Source organism: Aquarana catesbeiana, linkage group LG02 (genome assembly GCF_042186555.1).
Source record: "Aquarana catesbeiana isolate 2022-GZ linkage group LG02, ASM4218655v1, whole genome shotgun sequence".
In the NCBI taxonomy this organism is placed as follows: domain Eukaryota; kingdom Metazoa; phylum Chordata; class Amphibia; order Anura; family Ranidae; genus Aquarana; species Aquarana catesbeiana.
This window is the reverse complement of record NC_133325.1, coordinates 450329693-450353804: the sequence shown is the minus strand read 5'-3', so window position 1 is coordinate 450353804 and position 24112 is coordinate 450329693. Positions and strand designations below refer to the sequence as shown.

At 39.7% G+C, this 24112-nt stretch overlaps 1 protein-coding gene across 7 annotated transcripts in view; it reads left to right on the top strand.

Annotated features, from left to right (window-relative positions):
• DLGAP3 (DLG associated protein 3) overlaps positions 1–24112 on the top strand; it is a 623552-nt gene that overhangs the window by 416685 nt on the left and 182755 nt on the right. For 4 of the 7 annotated variants that reach the window (XM_073615577.1, XM_073615578.1, XM_073615579.1 and 1 more), the window contains 2 exons: positions 2503–2619; positions 20632–20866. In XM_073615577.1, the coding sequence (XP_073471678.1) occupies positions 2503–2619; positions 20632–20866 (352 nt within the window). The remainder of the gene's footprint in view (positions 1–2502; positions 2620–20631; positions 20867–24112) is intronic. The other 3 variants (XM_073615583.1, XM_073615580.1, XM_073615582.1) reach the window with 1 other exon arrangement.

The following is a 24112-nucleotide window of genomic DNA, read 5'->3' as shown; positions in this document are numbered from 1 at the left end:
AAGGAGTTTTTGATTTGAGTTTATAGGAAAATGTTCCTTTCACATTAGACAGCTCAGTCTCAAACCCAGAAAGGAGATACCAATTCCTTCGAGATTTACTCAATGATGCAGTAGTCACCATAGTGACATATTATGATGCTAATGACTAATGCCCCGTACACACGGTCGGATTTTCCGATGGAAAATGTGTGATAGGACCTTGTTGTCAGAAATTCCGACCATGTGTAGGCTCCATCACACATTTTCCATTGGATTTTCTGACACACAAAGTTTGAGAGCAGGATATAAAATTTTCCGACAACAAAATCCGTTGTCGGAAATTCCGATCGTGTGTACACAAATCCGACGGACAAAGTGCCATGCATGCTCAGAATAAATAAAGAGATGAAAGCTATTGGCCACTGCCCCGTTTATAGTCCCAACGTACGTGTTTTACGTCACCGCGTTCAGAACGATCGGATTTTCCGACAACTTTGTGTGACCTTGTGTATGCAAGACAAGTTTGAGCCAACATCCGTCGGAAAAAATCCTAGGATTTTGTTGTCGGAATGTTCGAACAAAGTCCGACCGTGTGTACGGGGCATAACAGTTGCCCTTATTTCCCCACCGTTTTCAACTTGTCCACAGTCATGTACAAGTAACATTTATCATCTGTGGCAACTCCAGCATTACCCTAGGAAAAAAAAATTATTGATGGAACCTCCTGCAAACAAGATACAGACTCTAAAACATTTGGTACCCTGCTACAGCAATATGTTTTGGCTTAAAAAAATATGCTCACTAATCACATTCCTATACAGTGTTTTCTAGGATAGATCACATCTTTGTCACCACCTATACTCTGCCTCACCTGGATTCCTGTGATATTCTTGCAATCCCATGATCAGATCGCAACGCTATAGTGTCAATTTTGTCATCCCTTTTTATAGAACCACTGGATGATCTTTGAATGACTCAATCCTAAGTAATCTAAAATGTAGTCCACAAAACCGCAACCTCTCTGACAGAATATTTCAATTTAAATACAACCCCTGCTACAAAACCAGAAACCTCTGGAACACCCGTAAGGCAGTGCTCTGAATCTGAATAATACAAATCACCTCTCACATTAGGAAGCAGCATATTTGAAAACTCAGACAACTAGGGAATGAATAAGTATATGCAATAGACTCTGTGCTAAGGCTTAAATTCCTGGTGTGGCTGCCTGCACAATGACTACTTCCTTCTAGGAGTAATCCAAATATCAAAAACAAATGTGTGCTACTCAAGTGCAAAATAATAAATGCTTACTTAGTGTTTCAAAATAAACAATGTATCATATAAAAGTGCTATAAATAAATCAATTCATATATTTTATAAAGTGCTGAAGTGTCCAAAAATTTGAAAATTTGTCCATATATATATATATATATATATATATATATGTATAATCTGTTGTGCTATAACTGCTTCCGGAACGCCCACCGCACATATACTGTGGCAGGGCTGCGCGAAACAACATATCTGCACGTCGTTTCCGCATCCAGTCAGTCCATCACCCACACAGTTAGAAATCACTCCCTAGGAGCACGCTTAACCCTTTGATTGCCCCGATGTTAACCTCTTCCCTGCCAGTCTCATTTTTTACAGTGACAGTGCATTTTTTTTAGCACTGATCACTGTATTCGTGTCCCTGGGCCCCAAAAAAGTGTCACTTAGTGTCTAATTTATCCTCCGCAACGTCGCAGTCCCGCTAAAAATCGCTGATCGCCGCCATTACTAGTAAAAAAAAATAAATAAATAAAAATGCCATAAAGCTATCTCATAGTTTGTAAACGTGATAACGTTTGCACAAACCAATCAATATACGCTAATTGGGAATTTTTTTACCAAAAATATGTAGAAGAATACATACTGGCCTGAAATGATGAAGAAATTCGATTTTTTTCTCTTTTTTTTATTGGATGTATTTTATAGCTGAAAGTAAAAAAATATATATATATATTTTTCAAAAGTGTCAGTCTTTTTTTGTTGATAGCGCAAAAAAGAAATAAATCTATTTTGTTTGGGTACAACATCGCACGACCGCGCAATTGTTAGTTAAAGCGACGCAGTGCCGTATCGCAAAGAATGGCCTGGTCATTAAGGGGGTGAAACCTTCTGGGGCTGAAGTGGTAAAGTGCTCTGTGCAATAGTAAAACTTTAAAAAAACATTTAGTGTTTTAGATGCAGGTCACCACTCCGTGCTCCCCTCCTTTGCCTCCACACTCACCAGACCAAGATGTTGTACTCACTTTGTACATACCAACAGCCTCTACTTTGACTTTCTACACTGTTATGGCTTTTGATGGATAGATGTTCCTCTATGTTGTTCCGTTATGCATGCGTGTTAGGGGACACATAATCCAGGCAATACCCCATTGCGTGATATCATTTATTGAAGATTAATAAACATTTAAAGATCTACTCACATAAAACTGTTGCTTTCATCAAATGAGCTAAATTGCATGTAATGTAATGCAGCGGTTCCGGCACTCATTGGACACCTGTGCTCGTGGCATCATCGCGTATCCAGACCTAGGAAGTGGCCTATATGATCCCCGGGATGTTTTTGATAAGCGCTGTTATTCTCCTGATTTTGTAAGTGTTTAGTACTTTTTCTTTTAATAAACATTATCTGGTGGTTTTACACTATGTGGTCATGTTTGCTGTTTCCTTACATATGACAACTGAAAGAGATGCTGACTTGTGCCCACCATGAATGCATAATTGGAACCTACGTTAGAGTGTATGACCTTATGAGCAGAGGTTTAGACTACTGAATGGTGGTTTGGAATCACAAAAGCCTGTCTGACTCTGTACATAGTGTATAAGAGTCCACTTGCTCTGGTAAGCATGCATGGTTTTCATAGGGTGGCAGGTCACAAAGTGATTTCATGGGCCACGGATTGTTAATCTCAAATACACCAGAACTTTCATGGTGATTTCTGGATTTGTTTTTTGGACTTTCACTGCAGTTTTTATACATCTTGGACTTTATACTTTATTTATCGAAGTTTCTTTACTCTTTACTTTCAATCACAATGACCTTATATATATATATATATATATATATATATATATATATATATATATATATATATATATGTCACTTTATGTGTTTTATAATTTGTTGCATTTATGTTATATATAATTCACCAATCTGTATCATTTGTTGTGCTACACTGATTTCTACACTCATTTTGGGTCAATTTATGTGAATTGATGTGCTAGTGGCTCTTTTTGCCCTCTGAGCGCAATTTCCCTTTTCTTTTATTACAGTAGAAGATTACATGGTGTATCATAGCATTCCACTGACTGCCTTTTAATGGATTTATAGCAGTTTATGAGAAAAGGATTCATTCTGCTTTTGAAGTAATGTCTTTTGGCTTCTATGTGTGGTGCAGAAGGGTTGCAAACGAAGCAGAAGGCTTACTTGTTTTTTTCATAATTAACTTATGTAAACAGGGCATTATACTTAAAGACTGCCAAAGTGATTAAGAGAATATATGTGTGTCATTTATGTGAATACTGCCACTGTGCAGGACAGACTGTGTGTTGCAGTGATAGTTCACTTGTCAACTAGGGACTGGCATCAACCTATTTTTGCTGGACTATAGAATTACCTAGCTATCTACCAGGGACTAACAGCATAGTTTTTACGTTTGGTTGCAAGGACTTGGTATTATAAGGATTTCTTATTGTTAGTTTATGAAACAATTAAACAATATTATGATTTATATCTAGTTTACAATTTACCCATTAGCTCCGGAGCCACAGATCATCAGCTTCAAAGAGCCAGCACTCTTCCAGCCAGTACTCCCAACTCTGAAATCATTTCATAATATTTGCCAATATTTGTGGCAAGCTATAGTGATTTCCAGAGACTCAAAGGCATTACACAGTGGCGACTCTAAGAACAATATATGGGGGGGGGGGGGGCACATAAGATACCATAGTCAAAACTGGGGGTCACTAATAATTTTCACCACTAAATCATACCACTGAAAAAACTAAAGAAGTATATAGAAATAGGATTGCAAAATATCGTGGTATGCAATTATAGCTTTTCATTGTACTAACCTAACACTTAAAAGACAAGCTTTCAAGAGTTTCCCTTTCTTCCTCAGGTATTGCTTCAGACCTGAGAAAGACAGGAAAACACTCAAAAGCTTTTTGTTATAGTTTAAAGGAATTTCAGCAAACACCAGGGCTGTGTAAATAATCCCCTATGTTAAATACACAATGTCATCAAAAGTATTGGGACACCTGCCTTTACATGCACATGAACTTTAATGGCACCCCAGTCTTAGTCTGTAGGGTTCTCTATTGAGTTTGCTCTTCTGGGAAAGCTGTCCACAAGGTTTAGGAGTGTGTCTATGGGAATGTTTGACTACTCTTCCAGAAACACCTTTGTGAGGTCAGGCACTGATGTGAACGAGAAGGCCTGGCTTGCAGCTCCGCTCTAATTCATCCCAAAGATGTTCTCTGGGCTTGAGGTCAGGACTCTGTGCAGGCCAGTCAAGTTCCTCAACCCGACTCACTCATCCATGTCTTTATGGACCTCGCTTTGTGCACTGGTCCAAATCATTTGGTGGAGGGGGGATTATGGTGTGGGGTTGTTTTTCAGGGGTTGGGTTTGGCCTCTTAGTTTCAGTGAAGGGAACTCTTAAGACGTCACCATACCAAGACATTTTGGACAATTTCATGCTCCCAACTTTGTGGGAACAGTTTGGGGATGGCCCCTTCCTGTGCCAACATAACTGCGGATGCACTATTGACCCCAGTATTTGTGTCAGTGGATGCATTTTTAACCCCAGTATTGGTGTCAGTGGACGCACTATTAACCCCCAGTAATGGTGTCAGTGGATGCAATAATAACCCCCAAAAATAGTGTCAGTACTGTATTGCCAGCAGCAGCACAGCAGTGGTAAGTTAGTCTGAGCCTAAGGAGAATGAGGACACAGTGAGGCTAGGCCAAAAGGAAAGGAGGGATACACCTGGAGTGGAAAGCATCAGCAGTTGCCAGTTCACCCATGCAGCGGGTACACAGCCCAGCATTCTGCACTCCCTGGCCCAGACAAAGACCTCCCCCCAAGGCAGGAGGAGGCCTTGCAAGCCAATGGGAATAGAGTGGTGGGTGGGACAGGTGCCGGAAGCTCCCGCTGTGTGCTGCCTCATCGTAATACAGCTCTGTGCCAGACACTGTTAGGTAGCCCATAGACGGTGCTCATTTTTTGCAAGATTCCCCTATCAACACAGACAGTGATGACTGGGGAATCCCTCCTGCCGGGCCATTGTCTGCTCCTGGTGGGAGAAACCTTCCCATTAATGGCTCGAATCTTGGCCTTAGCCTGACAGCCCGGCCTGGTGAAATAGAACGGTGTGAGAGAGGAATCATTATTAACCCTTGCAGCTGCCACTGACTGCTCTGCTGTGCTGCTTGTTGATGGTGCCATATGCAGGCTGCAGCAAAGCAGGGACACCAGGCATTTGAATTTTGGCAGGATGCTCTGGGGGAGGAATGAACCCCCTTGACCCCCCCTATCTACATCCTTGTCACAAATCCCCCACTCTTCACAAATCCCCCCTCCACAAATCCCCCCCCTACACTCTCCACAAATTCACCCTCTAAGGACTTTGCTCACCCTCAGTGAGATGGCTCACTCACCTCCCCTCCTAGGACATGGTAGTCGGCTGCTGGCTGGCCGTGATCTTCTGTCGACACCACACACCAGCACCACGATCTCCCGCCCGGATTGCTCACGCGGGATCCAAGCACAGCCTCCAAGGAGAGTGGAGGGTGGTTTTCTTTTGCATTTAATTGATTGTGGAGGGTTCCCTCAAAAAGTTTCCACCAAAAGTTCTCATATCTTTAGGACCTAGCAGGGCAACTCTTTGGTGCTGTGTATTGAGAGTGGAGGGAAGCCAGAGCGGCTCTGGTTCATTGGTCAGTGTGTAGGTGGGGGGTAGTGAGTGGATCCTCCCTCCGCTCTGTGCTCTCCACTCAGTCTCCGTGTCCTGTGTCTGCCGGACTGCTGCAGCATGCAGGGAATAGTAAGGAGAAAGCTCCTGTAGGAGCGCTGCATGTCCTCTGAAAGGAGGTGACCCCCAGGAGGGGGGCCGCAATGAATTACCTGGGGGGAGCAATCACCCCCCTGTAGCGACGCCACTGGCATTACAGATCACTGTGCAGCTGATAAAAAGGAGTCAAGACTGGCACTTGGCAGTTGCATTTCTGTTGATCTGAATTTAAATAAAACTCTTTATGCTTGCCTCAACCCAAAGTTTGATTTAGGTATCAATGGACATTCTTTAAGCAGATCTTTCCCCCCTTTTGCTAAAGCATGCAGCTCTCTAGTTTAACAAACATTTTGTGCTTTTACATACAATTACTGTTTTTCCACTTCCTAGTTGGGTGAGGCACTGGTAAGGTAGCCCTGACCTCACAGCTGCATCCTGGGAAGGCTACATAATCAGTGCCTTCATGGGAAGTTTGTAAACGGCAAGATTTCACAAGATCTAATGGCATAGGCATCCCCCCCAGATGATGTGCGCTGTCACATGTTTCAGGAGGCAGACCCATAGATACAGGCAGAGTTCCAGGAATTAACAGGGGAAGGATTTTTCCACCCTTACTGAAATTGGCCTACTAGCATGCCTTATAAAGGGTATTTACGCAAGAGATAAAGCTATAATTCTACTACTGTACAAAACGCTGGTTTGGCCTAATCTTTAGAATGTGGTTCAGTTTTGGGCAGCAATCTTCAGAAAAGATGCACTTAACCATTTTTTAAAATTTTTTGCACACATGTTAAACTCTGCATTTTTTGCTAGAATTACTGCAAAAAAGTACTGTATACATTTTCCAATAACAGAGACCCAGGAGAATAAAATGGTGGTTTGCAGTAGTTACATTATTTTATGTCACACAATATTTGCACAGTTAGTTATCAAATGCATATTTTCAGGAAAAAATACACAAATATGAAATTTTAGTTCACACAAACACAATATTATACCCAATTTGTTGGAAAATTTTTGAAGATGGGGTCATGTTGAATAAATAGATACCAAACATGTCAAGTCTTAAAATAGTGCATGTTCATGGAATTGCAAAAAACAGTGATACCCAGAATTGTCCAATCCAAGGCTTTAACCACTTCCCACAATAGTATGTACCCATAAATTCTTAGGTTTAATTGATTCTACCTGGATTGTGGCTGCAGCTGTAGCCATGATCCTGGTATAGTTTTTTTCAGTCTGCAATGCTTTATAATGTAAAAGTGATCAAGCAGCTATACAGCCACCCACTCACTTTTACAGGGGGCAGAAGGGGTACCCTTTCCTGTGCTCTCCTATTCCACCAGGGAGCCCAGGACCCTGGGGTCAGTTGGGGCAGCTTAGCATAGAGAAGAAGGAGGAACATCCATTCCCCAATTGTCTCTATGGTGTATGAAACTGGAAGCGACCATGATTTTGTCACTTATGGTTACTAGGGTCTGGAGGCATTAGTCAAAGGAGACATTGATGAAATCAATGTTCCCCGAGTTCCTCCTGCACTTCCTGGGAGATGCAGTTTTCTGCAGTTTCAGACTCCCCAGTGAAACGGGAGAGGCTGGGAACCACCGTGGGTGCCGCAGGGGGGAGGGGGCAGTTAGAGCCTAGGAACCACCGCCCAGTCCAGGAGTACTCCTTTGAGAGCCCCATAAAAGTGATAAATAAAAGAGACACCCAAACACTTTTATTGGAAAGACCTTTGCCAGCTTTTAAAGCTGATCACCAGCCCGCAGCAGCAGCGGCTGCGAGCTTGATTTTGCCACTTGTCTACCATGACATTTATTAATGTAACTTGGTAGAAAAATGTTTGAACTACAGGGAGTTCAGAGAAGGGCAGCAAAATTAAGGGGGGTTGACGGACCTACAGTATGAAAGTTTACAAAAATTAAACATATTCCCTCTGGAGAAAAGGTGCTTGCGAGGGAGTGGGATTCTGAAGAAGGTACATGGCCACAACGTGAAGTTAAATGAGAAGAAATGTAATCATAAACAGCACACTGAGATCTTTGATCCCCTGTTGATTTTGTATGTTTGCCCTCAGTCTATCATTTTAATGGTAGGTTTATTTTAACAGTGAGAGACAGAATAACAACAAACAAATCCAGAAAAACGCATTTTGTCTGCTTAGCAGAATAACACCCCCAGAGCATAATGTTTACACCTCCATCTTTGATGGTGAGGATGGTGTTCTTGGGGTCATAGGCAGCATTCCTCCTCCTCCAAACATGGCGAGTTGAGTTGCCAAACAGCTTGAAACATAAACGTAAGCCAGGCCCAGGTCATACACAGGGAGATCAGCAGATGGGATAAGGATCACAGGATAGGGAGAGGATGGATGGATTAGACTGCAGGGCAGGGATGAAGGTAACAGGTGGGACAGGATAGGGATCAGGACAGGGAAACAGGATCAGATACACGCGTCACAGGTTCAGAGCACAGGAACAGGTTCAGAATCAGGATTGGATCACAAGTTAACAGGTCAGGGCGCAAGGAAGATACCAAGGCAAACATGTGAGTGTTTGCCGGGTATTTATATGCCTGTAATTGGTCTCAAGTGACACCTGATTTCAAGAGGTGCTGTCTGCTCCACACTGCCAGGATCCATCCGCTGGCGGACGCAAAGATGACATAATACTATCAACAGGGGAAGCTCTCCTGGCAGTTCCAGACAGTACTGCACGCCAAATATCAGGCAGTGTCATCAGCGGATGGAACCTTCCCTGACAAAGGGCCTATACATGTGCTTTCTTGAGCAGGGGGACCTTGTGGGCGCTGCAGGATTTCAGTTCTTCACAGCATAGTATGTTACCAATTTTTCCTTGGTGACTATGGTCCCAGCTACCTTAAGATTATTGAAAAGATTCTTCCTTGTAGTTCTGGGCTGATTCATTACCATTCTCATGATCATTGAAACTCCACAAGGTGAGATCTTGCATGTAGCCCCAGACCGAGGGAGATTGACAGTTATTTTGTGTTTCTTTCATTTGCGAATAATTGTACCAACTGTTGTCACCATCTCACCAAGCTGCTTGACAGTGGTCTTGTAGCCCATTCCAGCCTTGTGTAGGTCTACAATCTTGTCCCTGACATCCTTGGACAGCTCTTTGGTCTTGGCCATGGTGGAGAGATTGGAATCTGATTGATTGCTTCTGTGGACAGGTGTATTTTATACAGGTAACAAGCTGAAATTAGGGGCACTCCCTTTAAGGGTACATTCACATTGGAGGTGGGTTTGAAATGGTGCGAGTTCAGCTGATTTCATTGCGAGTTCGGGGGCCATTTGAAAGACATCTGTGCGGGTTCATGCACAGATGTGTATTGAAATCACCCGATTCGACCGGTGCTGTTGCTGGCAATAGGCAGGAATTTGGTATTCAATTTGACATTTCGAATCGCATGTCAAATCGCCCCGATGTGAACGGGGGCTTAGAGAGTACTGCTTATCTCAGCTGGTTACCTGTATAGAAGATACCTTGGAGCCAGAAATTTTGCTGATAGATAGGGGATCAAATACTTATTTCACTTAAATCAATTTATAACTTTTTGAAATGCTTTTTTGTGGATATTTTTGATGTTATTCTGTCTCTCACTGTTAAAATAAACCAACCATTAAAATTATAGACTGATTATTTCTTTGTCAGTGGGCAAACGTACAAAATCAGCAGGGGATCCAATACTTTTTTCCCTCACTGTAGTGTGTATCAGCTGAGAGCTTAATTAATGTAAAAAAAACTCCCGGGTGAATTTCTCAACAAACACAATTTAGAGGGATATGGAAGTCCATAATGAAATGTACACATACATAGAAATATAGGTTAAATTGGATGGACCTGTGTCTTTATTCAACCTTACCAACTATGTAACTACACATAAGATATGTGAAAAATAAAGTATTTGTAAACTGCCCTAACTAAACATTTGTAAAGGTGGCTTTGTTTTAATATTTAAGATAAGGGTAACATTTCTATTAAATGTAGGGACCCTGACATAAGCAGCAGTGTCCCTATGCTAAATTTAGTACTGTTGGGTTGCAGACAACCTAAGCTTAAATTGACAGATCTGCTTTCTGTTAGTTTCCCCCTAAGTTAAAAAGATTGTTTACTTCAGCCTGCTGCAGGGAAGTGTCCCTGGCAATAGTGTAATTCTGTAACCTGAGTTATGCATATTTATATTTGACTAGCCAAACACTAGGAGATTTATTGCCAGAGGTGTGACCTTCTGGAAACGCTATGGTTTTTTTTTCATAACCTCCCAGGTCTGCTGCATGGGGAGGACATATATGTCTCAAAAAGGTAAGCACAAGTGTGGGGCCTAAGGCCTGCACTGCCTGGCTGGAGGTGTTGTCCAGCCACTTAGGAGTGTCTCCTCTCTTAGGAGTGAAGCCTAATTCTGGACTGGAGCACCAGGGAGAAAGTTTGTCTGCCAGAAAGTTTTCCAAGGAGCAAGGAGCATGCTTGAACCATGCAGAAAGTCTGGTTGCTCGTCCAGTGATTTAGGCCAGGCTTATGCCGCGTACACACGACTGGACTTTCCGGCAGACTAGGTCCGACGGTCTTCCCGACGGATTTCCGGCGGAGTTCCAACGGACTTCCAAACAAATAGACTTGCCAACACACCAACGGACTAATTCCGTTCGAAAGTCCGTTCGTTTAGAATGTAATGATGTAAGACGGGACTAAAAAAGGAAGTTCAATAGCCAGTAGCCAATAGCTGTCCCTTGCGTCATATTTGGTCCGTCGGACCAGCATACAGACGAACGCTTTTCCCGATAGGAATTGAGTCTGTCGGACAGATTTGAAACATGTTCTATTTTTAGGTCCGTCGAATATTTTAAATGAAAAATGATCGAATTAGCCCACACACGATTGGAATGTCCGACAGACTGATTCCGTGGGACCTAATCTGCTGGAAAGTCCGGTCCTGTGTACGTGGCATTAGAGGTCCTTTTTCTGTAGGAACCTGCTTTCTAGGCAGAAGGTTTTGGAGTCTGTGCCCCAAACCTCTCCGCCAAGAGTTTATTGACCTGAACAAACCGACTGCCTAACACACTGTGGTTTTACATTGTGGCACAGTGCATTTAATTGTAATGGCGTCCTAAGATTAGGTAAAACTTGACTGTTTGCTTTTTGAAACAAGCCCACTTATACTCTCATTTTCTTTTCTCCAGTTTATATCAATCCAAACCCATGCTTGAATGTTTTGTGTTTATATTATTTTTTTTTTTTTTCAGTTGTTTACTCTTTTACTCCTTCAAAGCAACTTTAGTCTTCCTACGCCATGCAACTGAAAAAACCTTCATTTTACTGGTTTACTGCAAAACACTAGCACAGATTTCTAACTAGATGGTAAAAAAATTGAGAAATGAAAGCGTGTATGTCATTTAAAGTAATGATAAGAATCTGTACTGCACCAGTTCAGTAAAGGTCTGCTTTGCTTTTTCTTCTGCATCTTCTTAAGCCTCTGTGAAAGCGGCATGTATCATTAACTAACCTTCTCACGCTTGCAGGGCTGCCCAGTTTGCTAACACGCCATTTTGCTGAATTTGTAATGACTAAAATCCCCTTCTGCATTTTTACATTATGGAATGAACATTTTTTTTTTTTTTTGTTGAAATTGCAGTCTTCAGCATATAACACGTGTATTTAGATATAATGACATCCAGCCTAGTTTACAGTACAATCTGTTTGCATGAATGTGCATGAAAAATAGGACTTTTACAAGTGTACTCAGGTATGTAAATCTCTGTTGAATGTGCTGCTGTTCCTAAACTATAGGTACATTACACTTTATTTATAGGAAGATTTATTTTTGCACGCATAAAGCATATTTTGGCATTTTATTGTTTGAAATTATCATTACAGTATTTTAGTGTTACCTCCTTCATTAGTTAAAAGTCTTCTGTTTATTCGAAATAATAAATTGCTTAGTTTCACTGTATTTTCCTTTAAAGTGGATCAGCCATTTTTCTTCTCTTAATTGGAGAAATCCTTCGCTAAAAGTGAAAACGTAACAAGAATATATAGCAGCAAGCACACCAACATATATAAATCGGTCACGACAGCTAATACATGAAAGTGCTGCGCGTATACAATACAGTATCAATTATAAATAGCAAAGAAAACTAGTGAATTCAATTATATCAATAAAGTCCAGTGACAGTGAAAAAAGTCCAATAAAGTGCCAAATGTGAATGGTGTGAAATCTTCAGAATATGTCCAAATATTCATACACCAATGTGTACCTCCACAAAGCACTAAATGGCTCTTGCTTACCAGAACACTTTTATCCCCTATTACAGAGCAGTCAAAATGAGCAGAGTCTAAGCTTGGGACATCATCACACTCTGTGAACCTGGAAGCGGACCGCCCCTCTATTGGGACCGGCCGCGATTCACGTATGTGTTGTTTTTAATGCTTTTTAAATTAGGTTACTTGGTTTAAATAAATGAGAAGCACTTTTTATCAGTTTTACACTATTGTTTTTTCTTTTAATTATGATACACTGTTGAACCAGAGGGTGATCCGTGAGTCCTGACCTGAAGTGGAGATTGTGGGTGGTTCTATGGTGGAAGCCTGGCCATATAACAAGCTTGTTTGGACTGCTCTGTAATAGAGTGTCAAAGCATTCTGGACTTTATTTATTGATATAGTTAAATTTACAGGTTTTCTTTGTTACATATAAATTGCACTATATTGTATATGCACATCAATTTGTATATTATTTTTCTTCTCTTACTGCCTTTTTTGCAGAGTAATTAGAGTCATGTAATGAGTCAAAATATGGAGGAAAAAATATGGAAAATATGGGCACTCTGTACGCAATTAAAGCAGCTTTATGCAAAATCTGGTCATCTTATTTCACGTTCATTCTTGGGTAATGATGTTTAAAGTGGATGTAAACCCGATTCATGAAATTTGAGCTGGACACATATATTGGTAGTGTTTTCTTATCTCTCTCCAAAGCTCTAAGTCATGTGGCTTTCCCCTGCTCCATTCTTCTATTATCAGCATGATAACTTCTGACAAGTTCTCCAACAACTGTGATAAAACCAGCCTGAATTTTGTGCCAGGGTGGGTGCTATAAATAGATTAGAAGAGAGCTAGTCTATTCACAGTACAGCTCTGCAAGTCTCTGTCTATGTAGAGAGGGGGTGTGTGCCTTTACTCCAATCAGCTGTCTCCCAGTGTATGGCAAGTATCCACACCCACAGGTGAATCAGGAAGAGAAAATTCTAACAGGATGTGCACTTTCTAAACACTATATAAAGCTGAAGACTGCAGATATACATGTAAAACTTATGTAGGGAGATTTGTTTCATTTCTCTGTATCATTTGAGGCTGTTCAAATGCTGTAATAAAGTATCTGCCCCCTTTCTTATTTTTTTGTATATTTTTTTGTATGCACTTAAATGACTCAGATCATCAAATAAATTTTATTACACAAAGATAACACGAGTAAATACAAAATGCAGTTTTTAAATGATGGTTTCATTTATTAAGGCAAAAAAGCTGTCCAAACCTGCCTGGCTTTATGTGAAAAAGTAATTGCCCCCTAAACCTAATAACTGGTTGTGCCACCCTTGGCAGCAACAACTGCAATCAAGCGTTTGCTATAACTGGCAATGAGTCTTTCACATTTCTGTGGAGCAATTTTGGCCCACTCTTCTTTGCAGAATTGTTTTTACAGCATCTCAATTGGATTTAAGTACAGGCTTTGACTAGGCCACTCCAAAACCTACATTTTGCTTTGTTTGAACCATTTGGAGGTGGACTAGTTGTTGTGTTTCGGATCATTGTCCTGCTGCATAACCCAAGTGCACTTGAGCTTGAGGTTACAAACTGATGGTCGGACATTCTCCTTTAGGATTTTCTTGGAAAGCTCAGAATTCATGGTTCCATCAATTATTGTAAGTTCTCCAGGTCCTGAAGCTGCAAAGCACCCCCAGACCATCACGCTACCACCACCATGTCTGACAGTTGGTATTATGTTCTTGTTAATAGAATAATAGGTAAATGTGGGATGAGCCTTTGTGTTCTTTTTGGTTAGCAGTGGCTTTGGCCTTGGAACTCTCCCATGGATGCCATTTTTGCCCAGTCTCTTTCTTATTGTTGAATAATGAACACTGATCTTACCTGAGGCAAGTGAGGCCTGCAGTTCTTTAGATGTTGTTCTGGGTTCTTTTATGACCTCCTGGATGAGTCGTCGTTGTGCTCTTGGAGTCATTTTGGTTGGCCAGTTACTTCTGGTAAGGTTCACCACTGATCTAAGTTTTCTCCATTTGTGGATAATGGCTCTCACCATGATTCACTGGCATCCCAAAGCCTTAGAAATGGCTTTTTAATCCTTTCCAGACTTATACATGTCAATGACTTTGTTTCTCATCTGTTCTTGAATTTCTTTATATCACTGCATGATGTCTTGCTTTTTGAGATATTTTAGCGTGCTTCACTTTGTCAGACAGCTTCTATTTAAGTGATTTTTTGATTCAACAGGTCTGGCTGTAATCAGGCCTGGGTGTGGCAAGTGAATTTTAACTCAGTTTTCCAAAAAATTGTGGTTAATTACCGTTCATTCATGATTCAGCATGGAGGGGGGGGGGGGGTGGCAGTTACTTTTTCACATAGGACCAGGCAGGTTTGAACAGCTTTTCTCCCTTAATAAATGAAATAATTATTTAAAAACTGCATTTACTCGGGTTATCTTTGTGTAATATTAAAGTTTGTGTGATGATCTGAATCATTTAAGTGTGAGAAAAATGTAAAAAAAAAATAAAAACGGGAAGGGGCAAATACTTTTTCACAGCACTGTATGTGACGGTTTACAGCCACTTTAATGGACAAATCTTTATAAAAAAAAATATTGCTAAATGGAAGAGCAGGATATTGTTTAAAGGAAACCTGTCCTGTGAGGGGAAAGATGCCATTTGATCTCTTCTTCTGAAAATGCTAATTGCTTGGCTGTTATTCTGACCAAGAAGCTCTGAATTAAAGTGATTGTAAACTTTTTTTTTTTTTTAAAACAAACAGGTTTACTGTATACTTACCTGCTCTGTGCAATGGATTTGCATGAAGCTGCCCCAAACCTCTTCTACTTGGGTCACCCAATGGCGCTCCTGGCTCCTCTTCTTGTTGTGCCACCATACAAAAGCTGCTTCCTATTGTGGCACACCTGTGGGTCACAATCCTGAGCAACGCTGCCTGCATCCATAAACACATACAGCGCGGCTTAGCCTCACCTCCCGCCCCCCATTATAGGATTTGACTGACAGCAGCAGGAGCCAATGGCACCGCTACAGATGGACACAGCCCTGAATCGAGTAAGGGCTTATGTAAGGATGGGGAGGGGGGCATATTTCTACCTAAACATTTTTTACCTTAATGCAAGAAATACATTAAGGTAAAACATGTTTAAGCCTTAGAACAGCTTCTCACAATCATAAATTTTTTTTCCTCTGACCTGTTTCATTATGCCATACTGAGAAATTAGGAGTGGCAACACATGAATACAATTTTTTTTACATTTTTCCACATGGGCCCATAAAGCATGTGCATTCCAGAAACAGTAAGGTGAAATTGATATTTAACACATTTTCTCTACATTATATTGCCTTTAAAGGGTGAACTCAATAACATTTCTCCATTTTCCAACAAAACTATTTATAGATAGATTTCACCAGTCTATCTTTGTACCATATGTTCACTGAAAATTTTGGCAAGAATTGACAGTACATTACACCTGATGTAATCCATATACTATATATTAACCAGCAATATGTCCAACGTATTCAGCTAGCATAAGGGGATAAAAAACAGCCACACACATTCCTTTATTTATCTTCAGTGTTCTGGAAGCCTCCTGTATGTCAGTATTTAAACACCACTAACTTCCAGGTCCGAAGTTAGAGCTCAATGCACTCTGCTCTAAAGGCTATTGAGGAATGGGGGTGTCAGAGCTCCATCTTCACAACTGGAAACTGTCATTTGCACATGCAGGGTTTAAGATCTCTTGGGTTGCCAATGAAAATAATGGCATAAAGCTGTTTTTACCTATTTACAGTATGTCAGCTTACTGTAAATTATAGACATTCAATCAGTTTATTTTTTGACTACTTATGACATCATTATTCTGAAACTTCCAATATGCCTTTTCCACTTCCTATCTGCATTCTCAGAAAGGACTTAAGCACTCTATACTATCTAATTGCAAAATCTCTGTACAGTCACCTTGACATTTACCAAAACTTTGTAATTTGTGGACAAACCTATATATTCCATTTATTTGTATCAAATCAGGCAGGCCCCTGCACTACATCATTCATGGGGATCTAAATGAGATTGTATGGTCAGCTGCAGACTAAAATTAATCTTTGTGCAGGACAAGATGTCCTCTCAAAATTATTTTTTCCTAATATGATTATATGCTCAGTGGCTAGAAACTTGAAAACAGCTTTCATCCTCTCATCTCACACATCTCCAGCCCACATGTTCACTATTAATTAATTTTTCAAGCTTTTTGAAAAATGCGCATCTTTAAGCTAAGACTAAATAAACAGTAAGTTTTCTGCTCCCCTGTGCATACCTCATGGATTGTGTTCTTTCCAAACAAGTTTCACTGTCTTCACCATCAAACTTTTGGTGCTGTATACATTTGTACTGTTGCTTTGAACAATGGCCTGTAGGTGCATTATGCCAACATAGTTACATAGTTAGTCTGGTTTAAAAAAAGACACTAGTCCATCTAGTTCAACCAATAGAGGAAGGCAAAAAAACACAATGAAGCATGATCCAATTTGAAAAAATCTTTCCTGGTCCCCCAAGAGGCAATCGGATATACCTTTGATCCACTTTACCTATAAATATTAGTATCCAGTTATATTTTGTGTATCTAGGAAAGAATCCAGGCCTTTCTTAAAACAATCTACTGAGCTGGTCAGAACCACCACTTGAGGCAGTCTATTCCACACTTACTGCGAAGAAGCCTTTGCGTATTTGGAGGTGAAACCTCTTTTCCTCCAGATGTAAAGAGTGCCCCCTTGCCCTCTATGATGACCTTAAAGTGAATAACTCAACACCAACTTCACTATATGTACCATTTATGTATTTATACATATCGATCATATCCCCCCTTAATCCCCTCTTCTCAAGAGAGAGTAAATTCAGTTTAGCTAATCGTTCCTCATAGCTGAGCTTCTCCATGCCTGTTATCAGTTTGGTTGCCCTTCTCTGCACTTTCTCCACTTCCCCAATATTCTTTTTATGAACTGGTGCCCAAAACTGAACTGCATATTTCAGATGAGGTCTTAATAATGATTTGTACAGGGGCAAAATGATATCTCTCTCTCTGCAGTCCATGCTTCCCTTAATACAAGAAAGGATTTTGCTTGCTTTGGAAACTGCAGCTTGGCATTGCACTCCATTATTAAGCTTATGATCTATCAGGACACCCAAACCCTTCTCCACCATGGAATCTCCCTAGTATGTATGATGCATGCATGTTTGTAGCCCTCTCAAGTGCATAACTTTACATTTATCAACATTAAACCTCATTTGACACATAGTTGCCTGAGGTCAGCATGTAAGTTGGAGACATCCTGTAAGGATGTTATTCCCCTGCATAGCTTGGTGTCACCCGCAAAGACTGAAATGGTACTTTTAATCCCAGAGCCTATATCATTTATAAATATATTAAAAAGGGTCTTAAAACTGAACCTTGTGGTACACCACTAATAACCTTAGACCATTCAGTGTATGAATCATTAACCACTACTCTTTGAATTCGGTCTTTTAGCCATTTTTCTATCCATATACAAACTGATTTTTCTAAGCCTGTAGACACATTAGCCATGTGTGGAGAACTGTGTCAAACGCTTTTGCAAAATCCAAGTATAGCACGTCCACAGCCACCCCTCTGTCCAAGGTTTTACATACCTACTCATGAAAAGAAATCAGATTTGTCTGACAACTTCTTTCTTTAATGAATCCATGCTGTCTGTTACCTAAAATATTTTTTCCAGCAAGAGCTTATCTATGTGGTCTTTTATTAAACCCTCCAGTATCTTCCCGCCTATAGACGTTAAACTAACAGGTCTATAGTTACTTTGTAAAGACTTTTATGCATTTTTGAATACAGGCACCCCATTGGCCTTACGCCAATCCAGTGGTACTATGTCAGTCATTAAAGAGTTTAATTTAGAAACAATGGCTTTGAAATGACAGAGCTCAATTCTTTTAGAATCTGTGGTTGTATGCCATCTGGTCCAGGTGCTTTATTCACCTTTATTCTGTCTAAATATTTCTGGACCATATACATTTTGAGCCTTAGTTCATTTGTGTCAATATCATCCCCATTATGGACATGAGCTCCTCCATGCTCCTTTGTATACACAGAGCTAAAGAAGGTATTAAATGAATTTTCCTTCTCCTTTTCCCTGTCACCCACTCTAGATTTTTTTGTAAAGGGCCTACATGCCCAGACTTGACCTATTTATTTAAATAATATATTTGAAGAATTTTTTGGGGTTTGTCCTGCTATCTTTTGCAATCTGACATTTGTTTAGAATTTTTGCTTTCTTTATTTCCTTTTTACAAATTCTGTTACATTCTTTGGCACACGTGTTCCTTAATTTTTATATTTTTTTAAAGCTCTTTTCCTATTATTTATAGCTTTTCTAACTTTGGATGTGAGCCACATAGGTTTTATTTTTAGCCTTTTAAACTTGTTGCCCATGGGAATATACTTTGCAGTGTGTTCACATAGTGGCTGTAAAACACAGTAAAACAGTGGTTTTAAATGCACGTATTCACTTGATGGCTTCCACTCAATGTTTACCCCTACATGTTTCACGATTCCTACAATATACCTGCTGTGGTTCACAGCACATTTTAGACTATTTAAGGTGTATTTTTTATACCTATCACAGTGCTTTCTATCTTTTGCAAGCTATTAGCTTTCAAAATATCTGAACAGTGGATCCTGAAGAAGCCCTCACCCTGGGGCGCTGATCCAGATTGATACACCTCTTGGGATTTATATGTGGAACTCTTGTACTGTATGTTAAAGTGGAATATACAATATGTTCTTCAGAGGATGTTTACCTCTATTGCTTTTAAGGTTTTTTACAATGTATTTTTTTTTTTATGGACCATTTGTGAGTAATTACCATTATCTGGGCACATCAAAAAATCCCCATCTCCCATTAACTCCCTTCATTTTAGGATATTTATGGGAAAGATTTTTCTTCCAACTTTGCACCCAATATTTTCCCTATTGATCATCCAATTACATCCGTTTTTCATAGAGATGCATCAATGTCTATTTTTCATCTGTCAACGGATGGATGAAAAATGGACAAACGGTCCAAATGGACAAACAGTCCACATGTGTGAAAGGGGCCTAAGGAGAGAGAGCCACTGCTCTCGTGCACACTTAAAGTGACACTAAATGATATCATTGTTCTGTAAATAACTCATACACATCTACTACTTAATAGTCCTATAATCTATTTTTCATGATTGTGTTTCTTACTGTGTTTTCTGCCTCCTTGTAATGTACTCTGTGTGCTCTTCTTTCCCCCTCATGTCTGTTTTCTTGGAATAAGAAGTGCATGTTAGTTGCAGCCATGTGTACTGCTCTATGCAAATTAGAATTCTCATAGTTCACACAGTTCTTAGCCTATCTTTGGAGCAAGCAATAGAGGGTGGCTATGTTCATACATGCAGTGGGACCATGGAGAATGAATGTAGCCACTCTCCAACAAGAAGTTGGATTACAGCAAAAGAAAAAAAAAACAAGACCTAGAGGAGGCCAGGAGCAATAGAAGATACTTTTTTAGTTAAGAATACATACATGAATAGAATGTACTTTTTAAACCAGAGTTTAATGTCAACTCAAAGGTGAAAGCAGTATTTAGATGACTGTGGCAGTGTGTATGGCATTACTGCTCAAATACAATATTATTTGCAAGCTTTTGTTTTTTGGGAGTTTACATATTGTGATCTTCAGGGACAGTAGCTAGTATTAAACAACTCAGAGATTTAGTGAAAGAATATCCAATAATAATCTTGATATATTCTTCCAGCTATTGCCCCTCTTCTTATAGTGTTCATGTTACCGGTTTCTTTATTCCATCATCTATGTCACATATTTCAATATTATTGGGTGTGCAAAAATATGATTACATTATTACCTGAAGCAACTTTTATACTCAGAAAAACATACTTGTCAAACCCATGTTTGTGAAATTATGAGACAATCATTTCAGATATTATCTCTAGAGTTTAAAGCAATAACTGATAACAAGATCACAAAATGATTTTCAACAGATCAGATTACAGGTATTCTTACAATTAACTCTCAACTAAAAAAGTGAGATGATTCTAGTGAAGCTAAATACAGATGGCTTAAAGATATTTTTTATTTGATGTTAAGGTTATTTCCACAATATTCATTATAAAATAATTTACAGCAACATAAAAATAATGAATTCATGTGGCAATCTAAATCTGTGGTGAAACATAAGATTTTGTGGTGATTCCAGTCTTTTTTACTCTCCAGATTAAGGGTGAGATAAACCACCAGTCAGGAGCTACATGTGAATCCGTTTTCAGTGAAGTGGAATCTCATGCCGTAGAAGCCTTGGATCTCCCTGGCTGTTTTCGAATGCGCAGTCACAGCTACCTCCGAGCCATCCAAGCTGGTTGCTCACAGGATGATGATTGCATATCTGTCTTCTCCATGTCTGGCCCATCAGGACAAACTCTTGCCAGCAGCATCCTTAAACCCAACACTTGTAAGTGTCCAGTGCATGCACCAGTTGATGATGGTTATGACAATGTAAACCTGTAGTGCCATTTTGCTGTTGCCTACATGCCACAGTCTGCTTGTGTGTCATTGTTATGTTTCACTACAAATTATTCAAGTGTTTAGTTTTCATTCCTTATCTGCGTTTTTTGACCTAGTTATAATAAACTCACCCACTTTATCCTCTTCTATATGGCCCATACATTTCATCAGATAATATATAAAGTTACTGTGCTAGCAACTGATATAGTACATCTGAAAAACCTAAAAGGAAAGTGGCCATGTTTCCTATAGCAACGAATCAAGCCACTAACGAGTAATGTTACAGCTCTGATGCGTTGTTATGGGCAAATAAATCATTCTCATTGAAATCATACTAGCAATCATTCTTATATAGCCCAAGTTTGTTAAATTCTGTGTTTAATTTGTATGCCTCTGTTCTTCTGTTCACTCTTATCTGTATATCTAGGCAATGGATTGCTGTTTTTCTATCACATAACTGTAATATAATAGCATAACTAAGCACCCACTGCAACACTTGATGGATTTATAATCTAGATCATCATGCTTGTTCCATTCACCTGTAATGTCAAACGATAATTGTGAACTTGTATACCTGTCATAGCAGATAAGAGATACAGTAACTAGTCGAAGTGGATTATTTTAAAAGGTCATTAGCTGCCTTTCATGAGCCTTTCATGAGTGTTAGTTTCTACTGTGTATAAAGCAATGTGCTACTTGTCACTCTCGCAGAATGGATGGGCTACCTATAACTGCCTGTTAGCCAGAGATCTGTGTGCTGGTGGTTTTCTCTTTGATCTTGGTTCTTTGTTTATGTCTGGTCTTGCAAAAACCGTAGTGCCACTGATAAAAGTAAAGTCTATATTACCTTGGGGGAGAATAAAAACAAAACAGTAAAGTGTATGTCTGGGCAAAGTAAAAAACACATTTAGTACATCTCTGTAATACATGCACATTACCACATGTTTTATCCCTTCTAAGACCTTGCAAGAACAGAAAATACTTGTTGGTTTGTCAGAAATGCACCCAGCCTCTAATTTCCTATTGAATGCTGACAATACACAATATTTTGGGGGACTGAATAGTGTCAACCCTGCCCAGTTGTCTTTTGCTAAATTCTTTAATCATCCCCCAATCCTTTTCTGTACAGCATAAAGATTAATTATTGTGTAGCTGGAAGGTTGCTTGAGATAACACAGGAAGTGTGCACAAGACACTGGACAGTTCTGAATTTCTGACAAAGTCAACAAGTATTTTTCCACTTATAAAACAGATATACACAAAAGGATTTCAACATCCTTCCTTCCCAACCCCCTCTAGCTCATTCTGCAAGGTGTTTATTATGTCCTTACTGACTGTGAAGTCAGTTTTACTCTCCTGAGTCCTCCCACGCTAACGCAGTTTCTGTCTGTGGGGACTGTTAGCTCAATGCTGCAAATTAACCCTTCCCAGCTGGCCCCCTTCACTTCTCTTGGCCTGACGTCAGATCTGCTCTGCAACCTAAGAGGACCTCTCCGCCTCCCAGGCCAATGAGAATTGTCCATGTCATTTAGGCAGTGATGTGGAAACCCTGAAGAAGGACCCCAGCATGAAGTAAACAGAGAAGAGAAAGACCCGGCGCTGGATGATCATGTGACTGGACCCTAATGTAAGTGAAAAATAGGATTTGCAGGTTTTTTTTCTGTTCATCCCAATGATCAGATAGAGGGGTGATGGGAGGGGGTGAATCCCAGAGTTGTACTTTAACTGTTAGTAAAAATACTTTTCATCATTGCAAAATTCTATTAGCTAATCCTGACATCATTATTCTAAATTATGTGTATCACAGTTATTAATACCTTATCTATGTACCAGATGATCTATAGTTACAACAAATAATGTATTTTGATTATTATAATTGTTGATGATTAAGGATATATGGTATTTTTGTAACACACACAAGAAATGGCTTCAGTATCCATATAATGCCATTATATCAATGCTCATATCTACATTATACGACATATACACAGATAGACCTGTAAGTCTTCAAAGCTACAGTTGTTCTTACAGTATGTGTATTTGGGCAGCTGGGAGAGCCCCAATGTTCATGTAGATAAAAGGCAGTAATAGGCAACTTTTGCTTATTTTTCCTCAAGCAACTTTCATTTAATGGAATAGACATTTTAAATGTTTGATATAACTGTGAAAAAATATATAGGAGAAAAGGGAGTTATAGTTTGATCCAGCAGTTCTCTTATATTATAGGAGCACAGCTATTCTATGACATTGTCACAAGGGCTCACAAATACTGACAAATATTACCCGAAGCTGGTGTTTGAACAGTCTTGGGTACACTTCCTCAGCCCCAATGTAAAAATGCTCAAAAATGATGAAAGGCCCCTGAATTTATCCCCACCCCTAGCACCTTCAGTAATATTACTTAAATGTAAAGCCTCTATCTCTAGATCTTGCAGGGCTATTGAGAAGTGGACTGAGGCAGGGTGCTGTAATGTTTTTAGGAAGCTATGTTGCAACCTGCTGGCTCCTCCCACTAGCAATGATCTGCCTGCATTGCATAGAGAAGCATGGACACCCAGTAATGACATCACTGAGTCTAAAATAAGGTATGTATTGAATACAGAAAAGGTTTTAATTTAAAAAAAAATTGGTAGCATGTTGATAAGGAGAGGAGAGAGGGTGGAACAAGTGAAAGAAACAAAATAAGCACTTTAAACTTTAGTTTTAAAACCCTGTAGGTTTGGGAAAGCTCCATGTCTCCCTGTAGCTCATCCTTATCCTTATAGCTACTGCTCTAGTTGTATCTCCTTAACTCGACATACCTCCACTGATTTTTTGAATGGCATTTCTAAGGCTTGATTGGGGTTTATACATTGATAAATTCAGTTTGGACTTCATTTTGGAAATTACTTTTAAGACTGAACGAAATTGTCATTAAATAATTTTCTTGTCCTGTGCAAAGAATCTTTTCTTGGCCTCACACTGTGTCTTTGTGAGCTACTGGCATTTCTGGCAAAATGTCAGAAGGTTTTGAGGAATATGGCCTCAGATACCGCTCAGATCTTACAGTAATGGAAGGTGCACTTTTTGTGAGGCAGTATGAGGTGAATTCATGCAATTCTATTTTTGAGTTAACTTGGAATAACAAAACTCTAGTGGCTATCTTCTAGCAATATTTGAAAGAATGTGTTAAAGAATAATTCCAGGCATTGGC